Raw genomic sequence first — 24,825 nt, forward strand, 5'->3', positions numbered from 1 at the left:
CGAGAATTTCATCATCGCTTGCAGCTGGGGTTGGCATCGTCCCCCACTCCACCTGATGTCAAGGGTAAATGGGCGAGGTTTAAGACTGTGACTCATGCAGCTGCAATGGCTGCTTTGGGTACGCGGTCCAGACCTCCCCGGGAACCCTGGCTGACGGAGGAGGTGTTCAGGTTAATTGAGAAAAAGCGACAGGCCCACTCTCATCGCCTACAGCATCCCACGTCAGAGAATGAGGAGGTTTACCGCAGTCTTCGCTCGGAGGTTCGGAGAGCCGTGAGGCGCTGTAAGGATGGGTGGTGGTCGCGGGTTGCTGAGGAGATGGAGTCTGCCTCAGTAGCCCGCGATCACAAATCACTATTTAACTCCATCAAAAAAGTAACCTGCAGCGCCACACCTATTACCATCATTAGAGGAAAAAACGGTGATCCAATCTCCGACCCCCAGGAACAGGTTTGCAGATTTGCTGAGCATTTCTGTGAGGTCCTGGGGGAGGGAAAATCTCTCAGCCAGGAAAACATCATGGCACAAAGTGGGGATAACCCTGCTGAGGCTGCGGTGCCTCAAATATTGGAAGAGGTCACCCCCTGTGAGTGGCTGGCTGAGGTACCGGCTGTTGAGGAAGTACTGAGGGCGATCCGGAGTCTGAGACCAGGGAAGGCACCGGGCAGAGATGATCTCCCAGGCGAAATGCTGAGGGAGGGTGGCGTTTGTGCACAGACTGCCCTATATGACATCATAACAACAGTCTGGACCACTGGACGGGTTCCGCAGGACTGGAAGGATGCCCTGGTGGTCCCCCTCTTTAAGAAGGGGGACCGTACCGACTGTAACAACTACAGGGGCATCTCACTCCTCAGTGTGCCGGGTAAGGTCCTGGCAAGGATTATTCAACATCGCCTTGCTAGGCATGCTGAGGAGAGGCTTGCGGAGCCCCAATGTGGTTTCAGGAAAGGGCGGTCCTGCACAGATGCCATATTTTCTGTCCGTCTGCTACAGCAGAGGTGTAGGGAATTCCAAAAAGACCTACATCTCTGCTTTATTGACCTGGTCAAGGCCTATGATACCATCAGTAGGACTGGGCTCTGGGTTGTTCTTCGTGCTTTCGGAGTCCCTGACCCTCTGTTCACGATCATTAAGGACCTTCATGATGGTGAGCGGGCCCGGGTAAAACTACGTGGCCGGGAGTCGGAGCCTTTCCCTGTACACCTTGGGGTGCGACAGGGATGTTCTCTGGCTCCCACATTATTTAACATCTATTTCGACTGCGTAGTTCGTGAAGCCTTCAATAGCTGTACCGGGGGAATTACCATTTGGTACAGATATAATGGGAGGCTGATCGACGCCCGGGTGCGAACAAGGGATGGCTCCCTATTGGTCAACCACGTTATGTATGCCGATGATTTGGTAATAGCTGCTCATTCAGAAGAGGAGTTGGAGACGCTGCTGCTGAGACTGGAGTGTGCCACTAAGAGGTGGGGCCTTACCATCAGCCCCACCAAAACTAAGCACCTGCCTGGGTATTTTGTACCATCGGGCACTCCGCCCCCACAACTCCCAATCGGTGATGGGGCAGTTGTGGAGAGAGTAGAGAGTTTCCCATACCTGGGCAGTGTGCTCATGACCGGCTCCAGTTTATCAGCAGAGGTCTCACTCCGAATCAGTCGAGCGGCAATATCTTTTCATCGGTTGCGTAACGCTGTGTGGAAGCTACCTGGTCTGTCGCTCCGCACGAAGCTTCAGGTCTTCTCGGCCACGGTCATTCCCTCCCTTCTCTACGCTTGCGAAACGTGGACCCCCCTAGTGGAGCATCTTCGCCGGTTGGAAACATTTAGGCTGGCCTGCCTACGATCCATCCTGGGTTTAACCAGGCTGGATTGTGTGAGGAGCTCACAAGTCCTTGAAAGATCTGGGCAAAGTTCCATCAGTGAGCTCCTCCGGCAGGCAAGGCTGCGTTGGTTGGGTCATGTAGCCCGCATGCCCAGCCACCGCATGCCTAAACAGCTTTTGTTCGGCCGGATCGAGGGGGCTAAACGGGCGCGGCACGGGCTAGAGAAGAGATGGAGTGATGTGGTACAGGAGGACGTGGAGCTGAGTGGACTTGCCGATGACTGGTACCAGCGGTGTCAAGATCGGCCTCAGTGGAGGAGGCTCGTGAAGGACGCTACTGGGCAGTTGGAGGTAGTCGCCCTCCAACAACAACGGAGGACGGAGGAGCGACGCTCACAACAACGAGCGGAGCGCCGGGTGGCTAAAGCACAGCAAGTTGGCACAGTAGGGGGCACAGGTGGTGCATCAGCCAGTCATCTCGGTCATCTCGGTCAGTCGACCCGTGGCACCTGGGTCTGCCCCGTGACCTCCTGCCAGCGGGCGTTCGACACTTCACGTGGCCTCAGGGTGCACATGGCCTGGCACAAGCGTCGTGGTGACGTCACCGCCACTTAGTGGCGAATGGCGGTTGTTGTTGTTGTTGTGAGTCTGTGTGTGAGTGTGTGAGTGTGTGTGAGTGTGTGAGTGTGCGTGTGAGTGTGCGAGTGTGTGTGTGAGTGTGCGAGTGTGCGTGTGAGTGTGTGAGTGTGTGTGAGTGTGTGAGTGAGTGTGAGTGTGTGTGTGAGTGTGAGTGTGTGAGTGTTTCTGGAGTGCGGCCTCACACTCTGCCACGCGTAGTCGCTCTCCTGCGGCTCGTGCTGCCGGGTCTGCTTCAGCTCCTCGTACTGCTGCTTCTGCTCCGCCGTGCGGCGCGCCAACTCCGCAGGGCTCATCTCCTCCACCTCGTCGTCGTCGATGTCGAGGCTCACGCCGCCGCCGCCGCCACGCACGTCGCTCATGCTCCGGCTCCTGCAGATCGATCGTTCGTTCACCCCCTCGCTCATTGGCTGGCTACGACCGTTCGTTAGTTGGCACGCTCGTGAACGAATTCCTTTGTCGGATCACTCGGTCCGTTCATTTGGCGGCGCCGTTCCTGAATGAATTTGTAGACCGACTCATTCATCAGTCGGCTCGTTCGTACACAAAGATAAAGATCCCCACTCCTGTAGCCTTTACACACTCCTGGGGCAAGTGCTGTTAGAGAGCAACACTCACCCACATATACCTACCCAAGCCCAGTCGCACAGACACTCACCCACTCACACACTCACCCACTCACACACTCACCCACTCACACACTCACCCACACACCAAATCACAAAAATCCTCCGTATGGCCTTAACAGACTGTTGGGGCGAGTGCTGTTAGCGAGCACCTATGAAGGCCGGGACGGTACACGAGGGGGTGGGTGGCCGGTACCACGCCCGACCGCCTTTGTCTCCCTAGTGGCGATGTTTACACACCACACTCGGTACTCATTTGAGGCTGGAGGAGCTCATTGATGGGACTTTGTCCAGATCTTTAAAGGATTTGTGAGCTCCTCACACAATCCAGCCTGGTTAAACCCAGGATGGATCGTAGGCAGGCCAGCTTAAATGTTTCTAACTGGCGAAGATGATTATGGGGGTCCACGTTTCGCAAGCGTAGAGAAGGGAGGGCATGGCTGTGGCCGAGAAGACCTGAAGCTTCGTATGGAGTGACAGACCAGGTAGCTTCCACACAGCGTTACGCAACTGATGAAAAGATAATGTCGCCCGACTGATTCGGAGTGAGACCTCTGCTCTCAAACAGGAGCCGGTCATAAGCAAACTGCCCAGGTATGGGAAACTCTCCACTCTCTCCACAACTGCCCCATCACCAATTGGGAGTTGTGGGGTTGGAGTGTCTGATGGTACAGAATACCCAGGCACACACGCCCACACACACTCCCACACACACTCCCACACACGCACATTCCTTGTGCCCCTGGTACGAGGAATTAAATGGGCTCCTCTTCATAGCTGGAGCCTGGCGTCTCTGTGACTCACTGGCCACGGTGTCGTTGCAGTGTCTGCACACTCGAGGGTGATGACAACTTGTGACGCCCCGTGGGGTATTTACTCATCGCTCTCCTAGAGAGAGAGGCGGCGACTCGGAGGCGCCAAGGGGAGGAACAATTGCCCGAGCTCCCCGGTTCCTCTGTATGCGAAGGCGCTATCGGCCAATTGACGAGTGTTTTACACGTGGGAAGAAGGCCGGAGCGCCCGGGAAAAAAACCCACGCGTGCGAGGGGGAAACACTCGATCCCCCCGTACACAGAGAACAGGGAAGATAATTGTATTGTTTTATTTGTATGATTTTATTATTCCCCTTCTACGTGACTTTATTGAAAGAACCAAGAATGAGTCCACAGTTTGTTTGCTCTACTGCCCTCTCGTGGGAGAGCCAAGGTACGGCTCCTCCACGCCCAGCTTCGCGCCTGCAAGCGGCTGGCAGTCGACTGCTGCCAGTAGCTGCAGTAGATGGCTACTGCTGCTTGAGAGTGCGTGGGGGCAGCATTGGAGCGGTTATGCATGTGTATGTTGACTTCGCACCGCACGTAGCCAACCTACTTTCTCTTTGTGTACTACAATGCAGAGCCCCCCCCCCCTCCTTGCCCCCCCTCCTTGCCCCCCCCACCTTGCCCCCCCCACCCACCTTGCCCCCCCCACCCACCTTGCCCCCTCCACCCACCTTGCCCCCTCCACCCACCTTGCCCCCCCCCACCTTGCCCCCCCTACCTTGCCCCCCCCCCCACCTTGCCCCCCCCACCCTGCCCCCCCCCCTCCTTGCCCCCCCACCTTGCCCACCCCCACCTTGGTCCCCCCCCCCCACCTTGCCCCCCCCCACCTTGCCCCCCCCCACCATCTTGCCCCCCCCCCACCACCTTGCCCCCCCCCCCACCACCTTGCCCCCCCCCCACCACCTTGCCCCCCCCCCACCACCTTGCCCCCCCCCCCACCACCTTGCCCCCCCCCCACCACCTTGCCCCCCCCCCCACCACCTTGCCCCCCCCCCCCCCACCACCTTGCCCCCCCCCCCCCACCACCTTGCCCCCCCCCCCCACCTTGCCCCCCCCCCACCTTGCCCCCCCCCCACCTTGCCCCCCCCCCCACCTTGCCCCCCCCCCCACCTTGCCCCCCCCCCCCCACCTTGCCCCCCCCCCCCACCTTGCCCCCCCCCCCCACCTTGCCCCCCCCCCCACCTTGCCCCCCCCCCCCACCTTGCCCCCCCCCCCCCCCACCTTGCCCCCCCCCCCCCCACCTTGCCCCCCCCCCGTCCCGTACCTGTCTCCCATGCGCGGAACCCCGGCATTCTGCGGAGGCGCCGTCCAGCTCTGTCGGACCGCCTGGGACCTCTCTCCTCCTCGCTTCTTGCGCAGGGGCACGGGCACGTGCGGCGAGGCGGCGGCGCCGTGCGGCAGGTAGTGGTTGAACTCCACCGTGGGCTTGGCGTCGTACTTCTGGATGTCCCGCATGGTGGCGCTGGCTGGCGCTGGGTCTAGGTGGTGCAGCAGCTGGCGTGGAGACACGCAGCCCTGCAGCGTGCCCAACACAGCAATCGCAATGCCGTCATTTGGTGCTACGGCTACCTCGTTATCAATGATGATGATTGTAATCATGATTATCGTGATGATGATTGTCACCATGATTATTGTGATGATGATTATGATAATCATTATTGTGATGATGATTATTGTGATGATGATTATTATTGTGATGATGATGATTATTGTGATGATGATTATTGTGATGATGATGATTATTGTGATGAGTATTATTATTGACGACGCTTGGTAGCACAGCGGTTGCTGTTGTGACGGTGGAGGTGGGACTGGTTATTTTGGCGAGCCACGCTAACACGGTAACTTACAGAGCCCCCCCCCGCCAGCCCCCATATGGGTCACGGCGAATCGTGGAGGGGGGGGGACGACCGCCCAGAGCCCCGCAGGCGTCAGGGCCGGGATGGAACCCACCACGACCTCCTGCATAGCAGGCGAGGGAGTTAACATCTCCTGCCACCACGTCACTGGGGCTTCTCTGGGCACGCATGCTGGGCAGAGAAGGACCCGGCTTGGCCAGCCCATCGGGATCTGGGGCCTCAGCGGCGCTGGCTGAAGTGTCTCCGCCACGGCCATGGTGAGCACCCGGACAGAGTTACAATCAGAATGATAATATTCATACTGGAGGAATCCGATGAGCTATAAAGCGCTTTTCCCACAAACGTCCAGTAGGGGCACGGGGTAAGAACGTCACAACAACAAACACAAGACACGAACACGATAGTAGTGCAAAGTGCAAGAAATGTCAACAAATCACCGAACAAATGAAACTGAACCATCGCCATGCTGCCAGGCGAAGCCCACCGAGGCATGAACTTGTTGTCCAGGAGCGGCCTGACCACCACAAGTGACGACTCAACAAGGGGGGGGGGGCAGGCGCTCAAACCCAGGGCCTCGGCCACTCGCACGTGGCCATCATGACCACCCCCCCCCAACTTGAGAGAGAGGGGAGGGGGTCCGCTCCCCTCTGTATGGACGGCTGCACCGCAGTATTAATGGGGGCGGCTTCCTGGATTCGAACCGTCAATTTTTGGAACAGCCATTCTGAACCGGCTGACATCACAACATGCGATGATGAACCCACTGCTGGACGAAGGCCTCGCTAAGCCGTCGCCTCTCATGATCCTGCCATGCAACAATACTAATCATTGCCATGCAACAATACTAATCATTGCCATGCAACAATACTAATCATTGCCATGCAACAATACTAATCATTGCCATGCAACAATACTAATCATTGCCATGCAACAATACTAATCATTGCCATGCAACAATACTAATCATTGCCATGCAACAATACTAATCATTGCCATGCAACAATACTAATCATTGCCATGCAACAATACTAATCATTGCCATGCAACAATACTAATCATTGCCATGCAACAATACTAATCATTGCCATGCAACAATACTAATCATTGCCATGCAACAATACTAATCATTGCCATGCAATAATAATATAATTATATTGTTGACGACGATGTTTAAAACAACCCAATTTTCTGAAATGTTTGTACCCGTCAGCCACCAGCACTCGCGTGAGCCCGTGGTCATCATCGTACGGCGCTCAAGTGAAAGCCCATCCTGACCGGTAGGGGGCAGCCACACGTGGCCGTCATGTCGAGGTCTGTTCTGTGATGACGTCAAGGACCTTTATGACGCTGGGAAAAATATTAAAAAAATCTTCATCCGACCCAAAATGAGAGTGGCGTGGTGTGGCCACGAGGGGGAAGCAGTCGCGTGGGGATGGACACAGGCACACGCCCCCGAAGTAAACTAAATGTGTTTTACATAACACAGGTGTCTTGGATATAAATGTGTCGTTAAACCCGCCACCACCCGACACAGCCAACTAGTAAGGGTTGTCACGTAAACAGAACGTGCCAATTCGTCACTAGTACAGCACTAACCGGAGCCAAGCCACAACATTTACAATCTGAGTATGACGTTTCGCCAGTAATTACAACTAGCTTCATCAGGCGGACAGACAGATTTGTGGAGAAATCCTCCTGTTTCGTTCCTTATATAGAGGGGTGTGATGACGTCACTTGTGAGTCCTTCAGTGTCAGATGGTGATGGTGTGAGAAGTGAAATGTTAAAGCAGCGCTGCAATTGAACGGTGACAATGATGTACAAATCAACAGGGCTCTGAATGCCAAAACCGAATAAAATAACACGCCAGTTGAGACTGACCAAGTAATTTAAACTATTAAAGTACCGTTCATTGCGGGAGTAACTGATAAACTAGTCAGATTTTGGGAAAGATAAAACATCCCAGTCAGATTTGGCACGGTGCATAAAACACAGAAATTAACATTTGGCACAAGAGATGTGTTACCGAAGCTATGAACACGAGGTGTGTACCGGGTGAAGTGCTCTTGCGGCAAACGCGACGTTGGGCAGAGAGGACGATCAGCACGAGACTAAGAGGACACCAAATGAATATGGAACACTCCCAGATACAACTGTCAGCAGTAGCAGGACACGCGTGCCAACAAGGACACTCAATTTTGATAATGTTGAATTTCTGTGCAAAACTAGCTACTACTGGCCAAGACTAAGTAGAGAATCTATCGAAATTGAGATAAATAAAACTGAATTTAACCGGTCGGATAGCTACAGGATTAGCACTGCTTGCAAGCGAATCATCAAACAATGCAATGTTTAAATGCATTCCTCTACAGGTCCCCATGCGTCAACAGTGATTACCTGCACGCCGCAGCCAACAACCAGTCCTGCTATTGTAGTGCACACAATCGACAGCAGGTGCAAGGACAACGCGCGTGTGTAATGTACGCTGCTTACCATAATCAATAACCCAATCGATGCCCATTGTCATTTAGATGCATTCACTAACCCCCCCTCCCCCTTCGCACGTGAAGGGCTCACAAGTGACGTCAAGGAACGACTCGGGAGGATTTCTCCACGGATCTGGCTGTCGCCTGATGAAGCTGGTTGTAATTACTGGCGAAACGTCGTACTCGGATTGTGAATGTTGTGGATTTGCTCTCCAACACATAACCGGTTAGTGCTGTACTAGTATACTACACTATACACTACACTACTATACACTACACTACGCTACTATACACTACACTATACACTACACACTAGTGTTGTACTCGTGATTGATTGGCACGTTCTGTTCACGTGACAACCCTTACTCATTGGCTGTGTCGGGTGGTGGCGGGTTTAACGACACATTTATATTTCCCGATCTAACCCCAAAAAATATATATATTATGGATGATATTGGTCGCGAAAGCCTACGTGTTAAACTAAATATATTACAGGCAACGTTTCAGGCAATGGCCCTTAGATAGATAGGCCGGAGTGACTGCGTGAATATTAGTTGGAGGCTGTAACCGCTGCAGGGAAATTGTTTGTCCTACCGAAAACCAATACTTGATTTGAACATCTCAGAGCTGGAATTGAACTACAAGTAAACACAGGAGGCAGAGGCAGTCGTTGGTGACCATCAACTCGCCACGCTCGAGACCGGTGCCTGAGACCTGGAGTCGAACTCAGGTCCCTCCGCATTGCTGGCTGAGCGTCTCTTGTCCCTGAACCCCCTGGACGTGATAATATGAAGACGCATGATCAGGAGGGTCCCGCCCTGGGGTATGTTTTGCAAACGTCTCAGTGAGTGAGCGAGTGTGAGTGTGTGTGTATGTATGTGTGTGTATGTGTGTATCTGCGTGTATATGTATGTATCTGTCTCTGTGTGTATCTGTATGTGTATCTGTCTCTGTATGTGTGTGTATTTGTGGTATGTGTGTGTATCTGCGTGTATATGTATGTATCTGTCTCTATGTATGTGTATCTGTGTGTGTGTATCTGTGTGTGTATTTGTGTGTATCTGTGTGTATTTGTGCGTGTATCTGTCTCTGTGTGTATCTGTCTTTGGCCTGGCACAAGCGTCGTGTTGACGTCAGAGCTACTTAGTGGCGAATGGCGGTTGTTATTGTTATCTGTCTTTGTGTGTCTGTGTGTGTGTATCGGTGTGTGTGTATATCTGTGTGTGTGTGTGTCTGTGTGTGTGTCTGTGTGTGTATCTGTGCGTGTGCCAAGTGTGCTGCAGTAGAAGACTTGTAGCTACAGAGTTTGTTAAATATCAGAGAATTATCGAGCTGTGTGCAACTGCTCAAAGTCAGACTCCAGTTTACTCGCCCAGAAAACCGGACTTGACCAGATTCCCGCGAACCGCGCAGTTCGTCACCACGCGCGTTGTGGCCGCGGGGACTCGGATGAGAACAAATTCGTTCCTTTTAATTGGGTGATATCATAATGCGCAACCGGTGTGAAGATGCATGCATGAGACCGGTTCTTCAAGAAATCACCCTTTAATAATGCGCGCCTGGTATAATTCACATTGTTCTGCCTGCCTATGAAACGCCCCGATAAATCAACGCGGTCGTGAATCATCGCACCAAGATTGCAAAACCATCTTTCCCAGGCATCGCTTCAAAGAGAATTGATCTCTATTCACCTCGCCCGTTTATAGTCATGTTTTAATTGAGTTAAATAATGAATGAATAATATGTTGTCTTTATTTGGCAATCCACCGCTGAACGATGGCCTCCTCCCCACCTGTGCCGGTCACAGGCGCTGTTTGGCCAAACTTCACCGTGCAGGTCACTTTGAGTTGGCCAGACACGAGGAGGCCCAGGTGCACGTGTCCATCGCCGTGGCCGGGAATCGAACTCGGGTGGCCAGGTTCGTGGGGCGCAAATGTGCTAACCACTGCACACGACACAAGGTCTCGTGAATGCAGGAAGGCCTCCCCGAGTCTCAAGACTCTCTCCCAGGAGGGTGCTGCTACACTGCGGATGTTTGGCCACTCACTTTTACAATGGGCGTTTGTCTCCACGCGGGGTGGAGTGTTCAGGGAGATGACTTGGCACGCACACGAGGAGGGGACGTTTCAATCAATCGGGTCCTACTTGCTGTTCTGCGAACCAGGCTCACCAGCCGTGCTGGCCATTAATTGATCTCCAAAGAGAATGATTGTGCCCAGACCCAGGGCTCGAACTCATGACTTCACTGGTGGTGGCTCACTGTCCCCGACGTGGCGGTGACGCAGTGCTGAGCTCACCTCGCTATGAACCCAGAGACTTGGATTTGATTCCCAACTCCTTCACTAGCCCACACTGCCCAGCGTGAGAGGAAGTATGGTCAAACAGCCCTCGTGGCCACCATGGAGTGAAGAGACAGTGTATGAAGACAAGGATATGGATTATTGCTGCTGTTATTATTGCGAGTATGGATTATTATTGCGGTTGTTGCATGTTTGAGACGCCAGGACGCGGGGCACGAACCCGCGTCCTCAGCGGCGCAGTCTCAGCCTCTGACCATCACGAGCCCTCTTGGCGAGCCACAGAGACACCCAGGCCACGGGTCTCATCCGAGCGTCTTAGTTCCGCGCCTGTGCCTCTGGACCCTGACGAGCAGGTTCGGGACGCAGCAGGGCGAGGGCTGCGTGCTGCCAACCTCCTCCCCCGTCGGGGTCTCGGCCAACATCCCGACACGGCAACTGGGCCCGGCACGGTACCCACGTGCCCTGGATCCCCGTCCACGCACTCGGTTCGGCGGAGGGCGACGTGAGCCACCGCGGGATGCGACCCCGACCCCGTCCTTACCCGCGTGAATAGACACAAGTTGAGATTATTTAGATGAATTTGCGGCTATGAATGTTCAAGTGATGGGCCACTTTCTTTAGTCATCATTTGTGGCCAGGTCGCTTCTGAGATGTAAGTTAATACTTGAGTGGGCTTTGCCTGGTAGGTTGGGGATGGTTTCGTGTTGTGTTATTTATCGTTCTTGTACTTTGCACCACTAACGTGTTTTTGTGTTGTTTGCTGCTGTAACGTCCTTACCTGCCCCTCCTGGACACCAGTGCAAAAAGAGCGTTATAGCTCATCGGATTCCTCCGCTATGAATAAATATTCTCATTCCGAGTCCACCGCTCGCGCGCACGTGACTGGGCCCTTCGGAATCGATGCGAGCGGGCAGCAGCTCCCAGTCTCCGTGACACGACCGGCTGTGAGACTCACAGGGGGGTCGCGTGGGGGGTCGCTGCCGCATGTCACGGCCAGGGGGGCGCAATCATTGAAGGGGGGGCAGTCGGCCACGAGGGGAGACCCCCCAATCGAGAGGTAAACAAGTCACAGCAAAGTATTCTTTGCTTAGAAGAATTTACCTGCGGCCTACCATGGCGATCGCTCACCTGGCTACCGTCACAGCAGCAGCAGCAGCTTGCCACTGGGAGGGGGGGGGTCCCTTTCGAAGTGTCAGGTGAGATGCGAGTCGCTGTGAGCTGCACGGCTGCATTGAAACAAGGGACCGTGTGCATGCGAAGGATGCTGATGATGATGCTGGTGATGATGCTGATGATGCTGCTGATGATGATGCTGCTAATGATGCTGATGATGATGCTGATGATGATGCTGATTCTTGTAGCCAGCTTGCAGCCCTGCTAAGGCCCTCCGAGACCTCACGAGATTGGATCACCTCCGAGCAAACTCGTGGCCATCTCTGCGTGGTCCACCAACCCTGCCCAGGCTACGGCCCTGGACCAGGCTCGTATGGGTTCTTCTTACCCTGTTGCCCTTTTCAACGGCCAGGTATTTATGGCCACGTGGCTTATCTGCATTGTGCAAGGCGCGCGTGTCCGTACGTTTAAGGTGTGTAAATGCGTGTGCGTGCGTACGTGCGTTCATGTGTATGTTTAGGTGTTTACATGTGTGTACGTGTGTACGTTCATGTGTATACACTTGTGTTTATGTGTAGGGGTGTGTGTGTACGTCCATGTGTATACACTTGTTGTGTGTATGTTTACACGTGTGTGTGTACTTCCATGTGTCTACACTTGTTGTGTATATGTGTAGGTGTGTGTGTGTACGTCCATGTGTATACACTTATTGTGTACATGTGTGTGTGTGTGTACGTCGCTGTGTCTATACTTGTTGTGTGTATGTGTAGGGGTGTGTGTGTGTACGTCCATGTGTCTACACTTGTTGTGTGTATGTGTACATGTGTGTGTGTACGTCCATGTGTCTACACTTGTTGTGTGGAGGGGTGTGCGTGGGGGTAACGGTAGTGTTGTGGTTAGCGGCAACTGCTCTGAGTCTGCCTCCCCGGGTTATCAGCCTCTAACAAGTGCACAGCGCAGTGCCTGTTGCGATGTGTGAAACATCGGCACTGGGGAGACAAAGGCGGTCGGGCGTGGTGTTGGCCACTCACCCGCTCGTGCGCCGTGCCAGCCTTCATAGGCGCATGCTAACAGCACTTGCCCCAAACGTATCTAAGGCTGTACGGGGGATCGTTGTCTTTTGTATAAGACTACGTTTCTGTGTATGTTGTGTGTGTGTATTTATATCTGAATGTGTCAATGTGTGTCTCTATGTGTGTGTCTCCATGTCGCTATGTACACACACGTCTGTGTCTGTATGTGTGTGTGTGTGTATTTATATCTGAATGTGTGTCAATGTGTGTCTCTATGTCGCGATGTACACACACGTCTGTGTGTGTACATCTGTGTGTTTGTACATCTCTCTGTGTGTGTACTTCTGTGTGTGTGTGTGCATCTCTGTGTGTGTCTGTGTGCCCTTATAAGGCTGCACGCTGCCACTGATGTGGGAGGGGAGAAACAAGTGAAATGTTGTCACACGCACAAAGATAAAGACCCCCCGTGTAGCCGACACAGGCTGTTGGGGCAAGGTACTGTTAGCGAGCACCTATAAAGGGCAATCACGGCATGGGAAGGGGGGAGAGAGGCAACGCCCCCCCACCTTTGCCCCCCGCAGTGCGCGTGTTGACACACCGCGGTAAGCTTCATTTGCGGCTGAGTTGACCCAGGGGAGGTCCAAGACCGGCCGTGAGCGGGAATTGACTCGAGTCCTCCAGGTTCAAGTGCAATGCACTCACCACTTACAACTACCGCTGCCCACTTCACGCGAATACACCGACACACATGCACACATTTAGATACACACACACACGACAACAACAGCCGATGTTCGCCACGGCAGCTTGTGCCAGGCTAGGTGCATGTTGAGACCGTCACGTTAAGTGTGGAAGCCTCGCTGGCAAGAGGTCACGGGACAGACCCAGCAGGTGCCACAAGTTGAGCGAGATGAGCGAGATGACTGGTAGATTGGTAGATGCCAACTTGCTCGGTTTTTGTTGAAAGGCGACTGTCTCCAACTGCCCCTTAGCATCAAAGTGCACTTAGCCTGGCACTGCCCGGCAGCGTCCTTCACGAGCCTCCTCCTCCACAGAAGCCGATCTTGAGACCCGAACCATCCCCTCGTGCGCCGTGCCGCCATTCAGAGGTGCTACTCGCTAGCAGCACTTGCCCCTACAGTCTGTTAAGGCTACACGGGGGATCTGTGTTATTGTAAATGGGAGCTGGTGAGTGGTGAGTGAGTGGTAGGTGAGTGGGTGGTAGGTGAGTGGTGAGTAGTAGGTGAGTGAGTGGTGAGTGAGTGGTGAGTGGTAGGTGAGTGAATGGTAGGTGAGTTGTAGGTGAGTGGTATGTGAGTGAGTGGTAGGTGAGTGCTAGGTGAGTGGGTGGTAGGTGAGTGGGTGAGTGGTAGGTGAGTGAGTGGTAGGTGAGTGGTAGGTGAGTGGGTGGTAGGTGAGTGGGTGAGTGGTAGGTGAGTGAGTGGTAGGTGAGTGGTGGGTAAGTGGTAAGTTAGTGGTAGGTGAGTGAGTGGTAGGTGAGTGGTAGGTGAGTGAGTGAGTGGTAGGTGAGTGAGTGGTAGGTGAGTGAGTGGTAGGTGAGTGCTAGGTGAGTGGGTGGTAGGTGAGTGGGTGAGTGGTAGGTGAGTGAGTGGTAGGTGAGTGGTAGGTGAGTGGGTGAGTGGTAGGTGAGTGAGTGAGTGGTAGGTGAGTGGTAGGTGAGTGAGTGGTAGGTGAGTGAGTGGTAGGTGAGTGACTGGTAGGTGAGTAGTAGGTGAGTGAGTGGTAGGTGAGTGCTAGGTGAGTGGGTGGTAGGTGAGTGGGTGAGTGGTAGGTGAGGGGTAGGTGAGTGAGTGGTAGGTGAGTGAGTGGTAGGTGAGTGAGTGGTAGGCGAGTGGTAGGTGAGTGGTATGTGAGTGAGTGGTAGGTGAGTGGTAGGTGAGTGAGTGGTAGGTGAGTGGTAGGTGAGTGAGTGGTAGGTGAGTGGTAGGTGAGTGGTAGTTGAATGAGTGGTAGGTGAGTGAGTGGTAGGTGAGTGGTAGGCGAGTGGTAGGTGAGTGAGTGAGTGGTAGGTGAGTGAGTGGTAGGTGAGTGGTAGGTGAGTGAGTGGTAGGGACCCCTACCCGGGACCCCCACTCCGAGGCGTCCATCAAAACGTGAATCTCGCTCCACACTTCACGAGCCAAGCGCAGCAGCAGCAGCCTCCCCCTCGTGGCGTGTGGGGGGGGGGTCGCGTTACCGTCACCAGAGCCGGCGGCCGCGGCTTTGTTCTCGGCACCCGGCAGAACCCCCCCCCCCCTGGGACCTTCGCGCGGACGACGACGACGCAACAAGTGGCGGCGCCTGCCTCGTGAGTCACACGAGGCAGGGGGCGCCAAGTGGCGTGTTACTGCAACGTCAGCGTTTAGAAACTAAACTATAGTAACAACGACGACGACGGTGATGATGGTGATGATGGTGATGATGGTTTGTGGTGTGGTCGGGGTCCAGTCGGGGCTCAGAATCGAGCCGCTTGCGGGATTGTCCCCACCTCCCCCCCCCCCCCGCCCTGTGCAGTGAGCAGTGCACACCCCTGTGGTGCGCGTGTGAGAAGACTCGCTCAGTGCCCGGGGCCACTCCGCCAGAAGTGTGGCCAACTCCCGGCACGGGCTGCAGCCTCGATGCTGCGATGTTAACCACTTGGAGCGAGACAGCGAATGCGAGCTGATGGATTCGTGTCCGGTCATTGCTGGGGCCATCAACTCTCACTACACTTGAGAACCCAACCACACACTCAACTACACACCCCCATACACACTCAACTACACACCCACATACACACTCAACTACACACACACACACAGCCACCTACATAGCCCCATACACACCCACCTACTTACTCAATTACACACACCCATCTACCAACTCGCCTACCAACTCACCTACACATCCATCTACCCACTCACCTGTCGACTCACCCGCCCACTTAGTCATACACTCACCATACACCCCGTCACCCACTCACACACTTACACATACACGCATTCACCATCCACTCCGTCACCCACTCACACACTAACCCACTCACCCACTCACCATACACCCACTCACACACTCACCCCGTCACACACTAATACACTCACCATACACCCACTCACACACTCACCCCGTCACACACTCACACACACCCCACCGATGACACCCACCCACCTGTCCACGTCAGTACCCCCCCCCCCCAGCCACTCACCTACCCACTTGCCTAATCACCCCCCCCCACTCTCTTAACCACCCACCCACTCTGCCCCCCACTCTCCCACCCTCCCACAATGCCCTGCAGTAACGAGCGTTGCCCGTCGACGTAAAGCGAATGGAATGTTCGCCGAATCCTCGCGTGCCCCGGGCCTCCTACGTCACAAGCGACAACTTGTCACGTGTGACGGGGCCTGGGTGTCTGTGCGCGCGTGTGGCTATGTGTGTGTCTGTGTGTGTGTCAGTCGTGCGTGTGTGAGTGGGGAGCGGTGGTGCAGCGGTTAGCGCACTGCGCTACGAACCTTTGCCACCCGAGATCGATTTCCGCTCACGGCCTATCATCAGGGACAATTATCCGAACCGGTCCCGGGCCTCACCTAGGTCGACTCGGTCTCAAATGAGAACCTGGTGCGGTGTGTAAATATCGCCACTGCGGAGACGAAGGCGGTCGGGCGTGGTGCTGACCCCCCACCCCTCGTGTGCCACAGTGCCGGCCTTCGTAGATCCTCGCTAACAGCAGCACTCACCCCAAGTCAGTGAAGGCTACACGGGGAGAGGTGGCCAAGTGGTTCGCGCACTTCGCTACGAATCTCACCGCCCGAGTTTGATTCCCTCTCGATCCCAACCATCGGTGGCGAATATCTCCAGCCGAGTTCGACTCGGTCTGAAATGAGCAACTTGAGCGCTGACCACACGTCGCTACAATGGACGAAGGCAACTATTTTTTTGTTTTTACCAGGTAAGGGCCCACCGAGCTATGTAGCTCTCTTGCGGAAGCGACCTGGCCACACATGGTATCTCAGTTATTATTTATAGCAGCAGGCAAACACTCTAAATGCGTGATGATGATTCTAAATGTGGATGGAAAAACCGGAGGACCCGGAGAAAAATCCACACAACCACGGAGAGAGAGACACGCAAACTCCAAATATACAGCGGACGTCAGGGTCGGGATCGAACCCACGACCTCCTGTAGACCAGGCGAGGTAGTTAACATCTCACCACGAAGAGAGAGACACGCAAACTCCAAATATACAGCAGGGTCGGGATCGAACCCACGACCTCCTGTGTACCAGGCGAGGTAGTGACCATCTCCTAGCCACCGTGGCGACAAAGGCGGGCGGGCGTGGTGCTGTGAGTCGGTGTGTTTATGTATTTGACTGCAACGCTTCCGCTTGCTCTCGTATTCCTGTAGCCGCGTGCGGCTCCGTGAGATGCGAGTTGTGACGATCAATGCGCTACTACGCACAGCGAGGGAGCGAGAGAGCGAGAGTCGGAGTGGAATCGTCTGGACGAGGCTCCCTCCCGGGTGACATTACGATCGGAATTAAGCCACGGGCTGCTGTCGACGTTCGTGCACACGTCAGCCGACACGCCGCCAAGACCCCGTCACTTGGAATGGTCACGCATACCGGGACCCACGCCTGTCCCACCACGTCAGCATACGGAGACATTTCGTTAAAGCAGCCCATGAGCAGCCGCACAGCTCTCAGGCGCGTGCGCAACTTCAGCAGCATTGGTTCAAATCGTTCCTGTTGCCTCTAAACGCACGGCAGTCCAAGCGAGCCTGGCGCCGATGAGACGTTGAATGTCGAAACGGCTGCGGAGTTCTGCTCGTGTGGAGCCGCTGCTCGCCGAAGGCCGCGCGGCTGATGAGATGTGTAATGGAGGTTGAACAGATGTGGGAAGGAGGCATATACAGTCTACTTCGTTATATAATAAATAACGAAGACATGAAACGTAATAACAGGTTGTTTTTTACTGTCACAGACAGGTTATAAATATCTTGACATTTCTGCTGCCACGTGCCTCCTCACGGGAGGATTCCTCTGCGCTTTTTTAATTATTAAATCTAAAACTATTTTGTTTTATTTGAGCACTTAAGGCCCCACTGAGCTATGTTGCTCTTTTTCTCCAGAAGCGACTTGGCTATCAGAAATGATAGCTCAGACAAGTGGCTTATCATCACCACGTGGACATGTCTAGCAACCAAATACTCGTAAACGCGTGATGTTCATTCTGAATGTGGAAGAAAAACACCGGAGGACCTCGAGAAAAATCCACGTGACCATGGGGAAAGAGAGACACGCAAACTTCAAATATGCAGCAGCAGCAGGCGTCAGGGTCGGAATCGAACCCACGGCCTCCCGCATACCAGGCGAGGTCGTTAACATCTCCTAGCCACGGCGGCTGCGACGTGGGCGCAGCAGAGATGGAATGAGGCGAGGGGAGGGAGTGGCTGGGCTGTGGCTCAACCAAACTAAATCTAAATAAATAAAAATACCTATTTTTACTTTAGCAGCTAAGGCCCACTGAGCCGTGGAGCTCTTCTTGTTTAGAAGCGACCTGGCTATCACGTGATAGCTCAACGAAGTGGCTTCTCATCGCTTGCGGGAATTTATAGCAGCAAAATGCTGTACTCTAAAGCAGAGGGGTAGTAGACGATGATTTGAAGATCTGGGTGCAAAAGATTGAAAGGAATGGGTTGAGGATCTGTCGGACCAAGGCGGAGTATGTGGTGGCAAATTTCAATGGAAAAATGCAGAAGGAGGATTGCAAATTGGAAGTGGCCAGTTCATGAAGAGGAACGAGTTTAAGTAGCTGGGTGAAACGACGTGATGCTGATGGGTCACTGGAAGGAGAGATGAGGACAAGGGCTGGGTGGCTGAAATGCCGAGAGATGACCGGTATGGTGTGTGATAAGAGGCTCCCAGTTTGGTTGAAGGGAAAAGTGTGTAGTGTATAGTGCAGTGTAGAGTAATGTATAGTGTAGTGTAGAGTAATGTATAGTGTAGTGTATAGTGTAGTATAGAGTACAAGACGGTGGTGAGGCCGGTGTTGTTGTTTGGGGCCGAGTGCTGGGGCACAAGAGAGAGGGAGGACGAAGCGGTGACAGAGGCGAGGGTGTGGTGGTGGGTGTTGGGTCCGACAAGGAAGGACGGGGTGAGGAATGAAGAAGTGAGAGGTAGAGACCACGGGGAAGGTGAGAGACAGAGAACACACTGATTGTGGTTCGGTCATGTTGACAGACGGCAGGAAAATGATGTGGCTCAGAAGGTGCAAGTGATGCAAGTGGAAAGAAAGAGATCAAGAAGAAAAATGCAGAAGAAGAGATGGGGGGGGGGGGGGCGATGTGGTGCGAAAGGACCGTGGTGGGCTGAGGAGCGGAACGAGAGATGGGGCAGGAAAGGGCAGCGTGAAGAAGGTTGGCAAGGACAGTGGAACACCCACGTGAGTGGGACACACGTGGAAGAAGAAGAGAATGAATAATGTCCACTACTAGAAGCGTGATTCCAAATGTGGAGGGGGAAACCTGGAGGACCCGGAGACAAATCCACGCGACCACGAAGAGAGAGACCCGCAAACTCCAAATATAGAGCAGCAGGCGTCAGGGCCGGGATGGAACCCACCACGACCTCCTGCATAGCAGGCGAGGTAGTTAACATCTCCTGCCACCACGTCACTGGGGCTTCTCTGGGCACGCATGCTGGGCAGAGAAGGACCCGGCTTGGCCAGCCCATCGGGATCTGGGGCCTCAGCGGCGCTGGCTGAAGTGTCTCCGCCACGGCCATTGTGAGCACCCGGACAGAGTTACAATCAGAATGATAATATTCATACTGGAGGAATCCGATGAGCTATAAAGCTCTTTTCCCACAAATGTCCAGTAGGGGCACGGGGTAAGAACGTCACAACAACAAACACAAGACACGAACACGATAGTAGTGCAAAGTGCAAGAAATGTCAACAAATCACCGAACAAATGAAACTGAACCATCGCCATGCTGCCAGGTGAAGCCCACCGAGGCATGAACTTGTTGTCCAGGAGCGGCCTGACCACCACAAGTGACGACTCAACAAGGGGGGGGGGGGCAGGCGCTCAAACCCAGGGCCTCGGCCACTCGCACGTGGCCATCATGACCACCCCCCCCCCCAACTTGAGAGAGAGAGGGGGGGGGGTAGAGCGGTGATTGGTGACTGCCACCCCCCCCCCCCCCCCCCAACTTGAGAGAGGGGGGGGGGTAGAGCGGTGATTGGTGACTGCCACCACCAGAGCCTCCTGGGAGAACGCGGCAGAGCCACTCTGGGCCCCGTGTGACCCGTCCAGTCGCATTCGTCCATTGATTTGTCCTTTGCAACATTTCAAGACTCAAGTTTAGTCATCGGCCGTGGTCGATCCACTGCTGGCTGGAGGCCTCCCACAAGCCCCTTCCAGCTCGCCAACAATTCCGCGATGTGGACGATCCACCTCGCGGCTGATTTCAGCGTTCCGTCTCCGCAGGCGACGTCCCTGCGCCCAGCGCCGCGCTCTTGTTCCGCCGCTCTCTCGGCCCGTGCTAAGCGTGCGGCCCGCTTCTGTTTATAAACTACAACTGCAAACAGGCGATCTTATCTCGACCTGAGCCACCACGACCGCTATCTCCCCCCACCCCCTGCCTGCCGCACCTGACAGCGTGAGGCGGGCATCATTGCGCGGAGGGGTCAGCTGTGGTCACCCCACTGATTTATCTCACTTTATCATCCTTGCCCCATTACTTATTTACCCACGAAAGTCACAGGCGAGTATGTTGTTTTACTTTGAAGGGTTCTGCTCCGTCGGGATGTTTTGACCGCTCCAACGGCGCTGTGAAGCGTCACATTCTCGAGCATTCTCCCGCCGGTGATGTTGACACGGTGCACCAGCTACTCAGTTGAGGCCAAGTCGACCTAGGGGAAGGACCAGTTCAGGGAATCGAACTCGGAAAGGCCGAGTTCGTCGCGCAGCGCGCTAACCACTGCGCCACCGCTCCTACAATACCAACACCACGCCCTTCTCCATGAAGCGACCTCACCACGGCGCCTGTGCCAGGCTAGGTGCACTTTCATGCCGCCACGTGAAGTGTCGAAGGCTCGCTGACAGGTCACGGGACAGACCCTGCAGGTGCCATGGGTTGGCTGACTGAGATGACTGACAGATACACCACCAGCTGTACCTCCCCTACTGTGCCAACTTGCTCTATTTTATCCGCCCTGCGCTCCGTTCGTGGTTGTGAGCGTCGCTTCGCTGCCCTCCTTTGTTGTTGAAGGGCGACTGCCCGAGTGTTTCCGTGAGGCACGGGCGTGTCCACTGCAGGTGGCAGAGGGCCAGGATTGCAAAACCTGTGCACGTCGCTTCCACGAAACTCGCCGCTATTTTATCTCTCTCCGAATGTCCGCGCGTCATTTCTCCACCTCCGTCTCTCCCCGCGCCCCCCCCCCTACGGGGCCCTGCCGCTCGACTCCACAGCGCTGGCCGCGAGAGGCGGCGTCTCGCTGTGAGAGCCGCCCGCGAACTCACCCCCTGACCCCCTCACCCCCTCACCCCGTAGTGAGCGGCGAGTGGGGAGGTGAGGAAGAGTCGCTCCCCTAACCCGAGCGAGTGGATGGGGGTATGAGGGTCGCCCTCGAACTCACGGTGAGAGCGAGTGGGTGAGCGAAAGTCGCTCCCCAACCCACACCACTCGCGGTGTGGGAGCTCACAACGGTCACGATCGGCTTCATTCTGTTTGTCTGCGTACATTGGGGCTTGGTGGCTGGGTGGGTGGCTGGCTGGGTGGAGGTTTAAACGACACAATTGTGGCCAGATGATTTACGCGGCATCACCCGACAGAGCATCCATGACGACCCCGTGGCAATGGTCTGCAGAAACCTCCTCCCTGGGCGCCCCAACGGGTGCCTGGGCTTCGTCTGCGCAGCCGAGGGCACGTGTGGACGTGGCTCTGCTGCTGCTCGGGAACGAGCGATGCGTGTGGGGGGTGTGGGGGTGGGTGGGGGGTGTGGGGGGAGCAAAGTTCGACACTGGCGCTGGGGAGCGCCAAGCAAAGCCGCCGTAGATAACAAAAACACAATCCTCGCCGAGCCAACGGCCGCTGCTTTGCAACAACACAAGTGCCCTCGTCTCCTGGATACTGCTGCGTGAAGTTTAGATAAATAATAAATAAAGACACACGCGCAGTGAGCGGGGTGACGGAAGGTGAAGGTCGAGAGGTCATCGCGACTTCGATATCGCTTCCTTCCGTTGGTTGACCCCGCTGGTTTGTCGCGTGTTCAGCTACCGACCTCAGAAGACCATTCTCACAGTCTCAGCGTCATCATCATCACCACTCACTCATCATCATCGCCATCTGGAGAATCACCACCACCATCCATGCCATCACCACCACCATCTGTATAATCATCATCACCACCACCATCTGTATAATCATCACCACCACCACCACCACCAGCAGCAGCAGCATCATCATCACCTTCGTTATCATCATCACCGATTATATTTTTATCACCCCAATCGTCACCACCATCAACACGACCACCATCATCACCACTACGACTACCCTCACCACCTCCAACCACCACTTCCACCACCAAGACCACCAAGACAAAGACTGAGACTCGACTAAAGTTCCATGGGACGAGGCGTGTGTCTGGGCAGAGGGAATTCTGCCCGCGGTGGCCGCTCTGTGAGCCACGACCGGGAAACTCGGACCCGTGGGGGACACGGGAGCTCGGAGCTCTCCACGTGAGGACATCATTATCAGGATCATCATCATCAGCAACATCATCATCAGCAGCAGCAGGCTGTGCGCTACACGGCCGGGAGGTGCAGCGCGGCCCTCCAGCTGTGATGAGTCCAGCGTGGGGCCATTCAAAGGACATTCGCAGAAGAATATCCATGGAATTACGTTGGGTTATTTTGAAAATCTTAAATTCCGGATCTATATTCGGAGTTATCACCAAACATTCCCATCATTACGAGCATTGTCATGATCATTATCGCTATCATAATATAATAATCATTGTCATCATTAACACCACAATCATCACCATCATGTCGATCATGATGACCATGATCGAGAAGATGGTGATCTTAATCGTGGTCTTAATGGATTGTAATCATCTTTGCCATCACCATCATCGTCGGCGTTATTTTCACCGCCATTCGCCACCAAGTGACGGCGACGTCACCACGGCGCCCGTGCCAGGCCAGGTGCACTTTGAGGCCACGTGAAGTGTCGAAGGCTCGCTAACAGGAGGAGGTCACGGGACAGACCCAGCAGATGCCGTGAATTGGCTGGCTGAGATGACTGACCGATGCACCAGATACTGTGCCAACGCCGCATTTTATCCGCCCGGCGCTCCACCACCACTATCATCACCATCATAATCATGATTACCACCAATCACCTCCATCATCACGATTACCACCAATCACCACCACCATCATCACGATTACCACCAATAATCACCATCATCACGATAACCACAATCATCTCCATCATCACAATTGCCACCAATCACCACCATCATCCGTGCTCACGGCGGTCATGACGCAGCCGAGAAGGCTCATGATACCAAAGCCAACGTCTGCCCTGCTCAATTACAATATACACTCAGAAATCATCGAGCCCCACTGGACACAAACAACAACAACTTGACGTTGCCCTCATGAACAAAGCGTTACGAGACTCAGCGAGGCTTTCCTGAGCGAACAAGCGGCGGTGACGAGAACAATTTTGCAGGAACTGATCCTCGGTTGGTGTTGTTCACAGCAACGAGGTTCACTGGGTTCGTCGCATCCGCAGGCTTCTCGCAGCACTCCGAGAGCTCAAGGGCCGTCTGCTCCTGGGGGAGGCTCGGCGGGGCTTTTGCCAGCGCAGGTGCCACGCGTTGGGACGCTTTTGCCGAGAGAGACGATCCGCGTCGTTAAATACAGGGCGCTTCAAAAGGAAATGTCAACACTTATATGGGACTGTCGTTCTCAATGGACATAAAATAACGGATAATAAGACACTGTAACATGATAACAAATGTAAGTTAATAGCTTGGCAAAGTCAAAGTCTCCACTTGCTCGTCGTCGTTGTCGACGCGTGCCAGGAACCTTCTCCAGGTGGTCTCCAGAGCCCGGAGGCTGCACATTTATTGTGGTTATTGTTGTTGCAAATCCTCACAAGTGTTAGAACATGTTTGTGAAGCGCCCTGTATATTAAAGTCCCGTCGTGAACACGCTCCTCTGTGAACGGCCCCTCAGCCCCGCACGAGTCCTGCCGTGCCCCCTGGGGGCTCTGCTGGACACTTCGGAGTAGTCGTCGTCGGTCTTTCGCGACCAATATTATCCATAATCGTTGTTTTGTGGGTTAGATCGCGTACATACAAATGTGTCGTAAAACCCGCCACCACCCGACACAGCCAATTAGTGAGGGTTGTCACGTAAACAAAAAACGTGCCAATTCGTCACGAGTTCAGCACTAACCGGAAACCCACAACAACATTCACAATTTCTGTTTATTTCCTCGCTTTCCATACACGGCGGTGCGCTTTGGTGATATCTACGGATGCCACGCGTCTCTACGAATGTAAATCACGATGTATCACCAACAATAATGGTAAAGAGCAATAATGACGATGATCGTACAGCACCGCCAGCAGACCTGTCACCGTTATCACGAGCGCAGATCCAATCGCCTCACCTGGCTCGTTCAAGGTGCCGCCGCCTGGAACGTGAACTCGGGGATGTTCCTCTCGCTCGCTCTCCTGTCCGTGTAGTGGTGGTGGTGTGTGATGGTGGTGGTGTGTGATGGTGGTGGTGGTGTGTGATGGTGGTGTGTGATGATGGTGGTGGTAATGATGATGATGGTGGTGATGCTGCTGCTGCACCTGTTCTGAACCGCGGGCTGTCGGTGGGTGTGGCGCTGCGGCTCGCAGGTGACTGTGGTGGCGATGACGACGCTGAGGGGGTAGGGCCGCGTGGGCTGCAGGGAGGAGGAGGAGGGAGTAATTGTGGCTGAGATGACGTAATAGTTGACACGGGGAGCGGGGTTTAAAGTGGAGGTGTACACAACAACAGCAGCAGCAGCCGCCATTCCCCAATGAGACGACTGACTTATCGACTGACTAATCGACCGACGAATCGACTGACTAATCGACTGACTAATCGACCGACGAATCGA

The 24,825-nt window shown here is 54.5% G+C and overlaps 1 protein-coding gene across 1 annotated transcript in view; it reads right to left on the bottom strand.

Moving 5' to 3' along the window:
* The window catches only part of LOC144736337 (uncharacterized), a 44,424-nt gene extending 19,825 nt beyond the window's left edge, over positions 1-24,599 (bottom strand). Inside the window, exons 1-3 of the mRNA XM_078619001.1 lie at positions 24,346-24,599; positions 5,172-5,422; positions 2,649-2,835 (exon numbers count right to left, since the gene is read on the bottom strand). Of these exons, the coding sequence (XP_078475127.1) occupies positions 2,649-2,835; positions 5,172-5,362 (378 nt within the window). The 5' untranslated portion in view covers positions 5,363-5,422; positions 24,346-24,599. The remainder of the gene's footprint in view (positions 1-2,648; positions 2,836-5,171; positions 5,423-24,345) is intronic.
* Positions 24,600-24,825: the final 226 nt, after the last annotated feature.

This window comes from Lampetra planeri, chromosome 60, assembly GCF_965212315.1.
Source record: "Lampetra planeri chromosome 60, kcLamPlan1.2.h2, whole genome shotgun sequence".
NCBI classification, from domain to species: domain Eukaryota; kingdom Metazoa; phylum Chordata; class Hyperoartia; order Petromyzontiformes; family Petromyzontidae; genus Lampetra; species Lampetra planeri.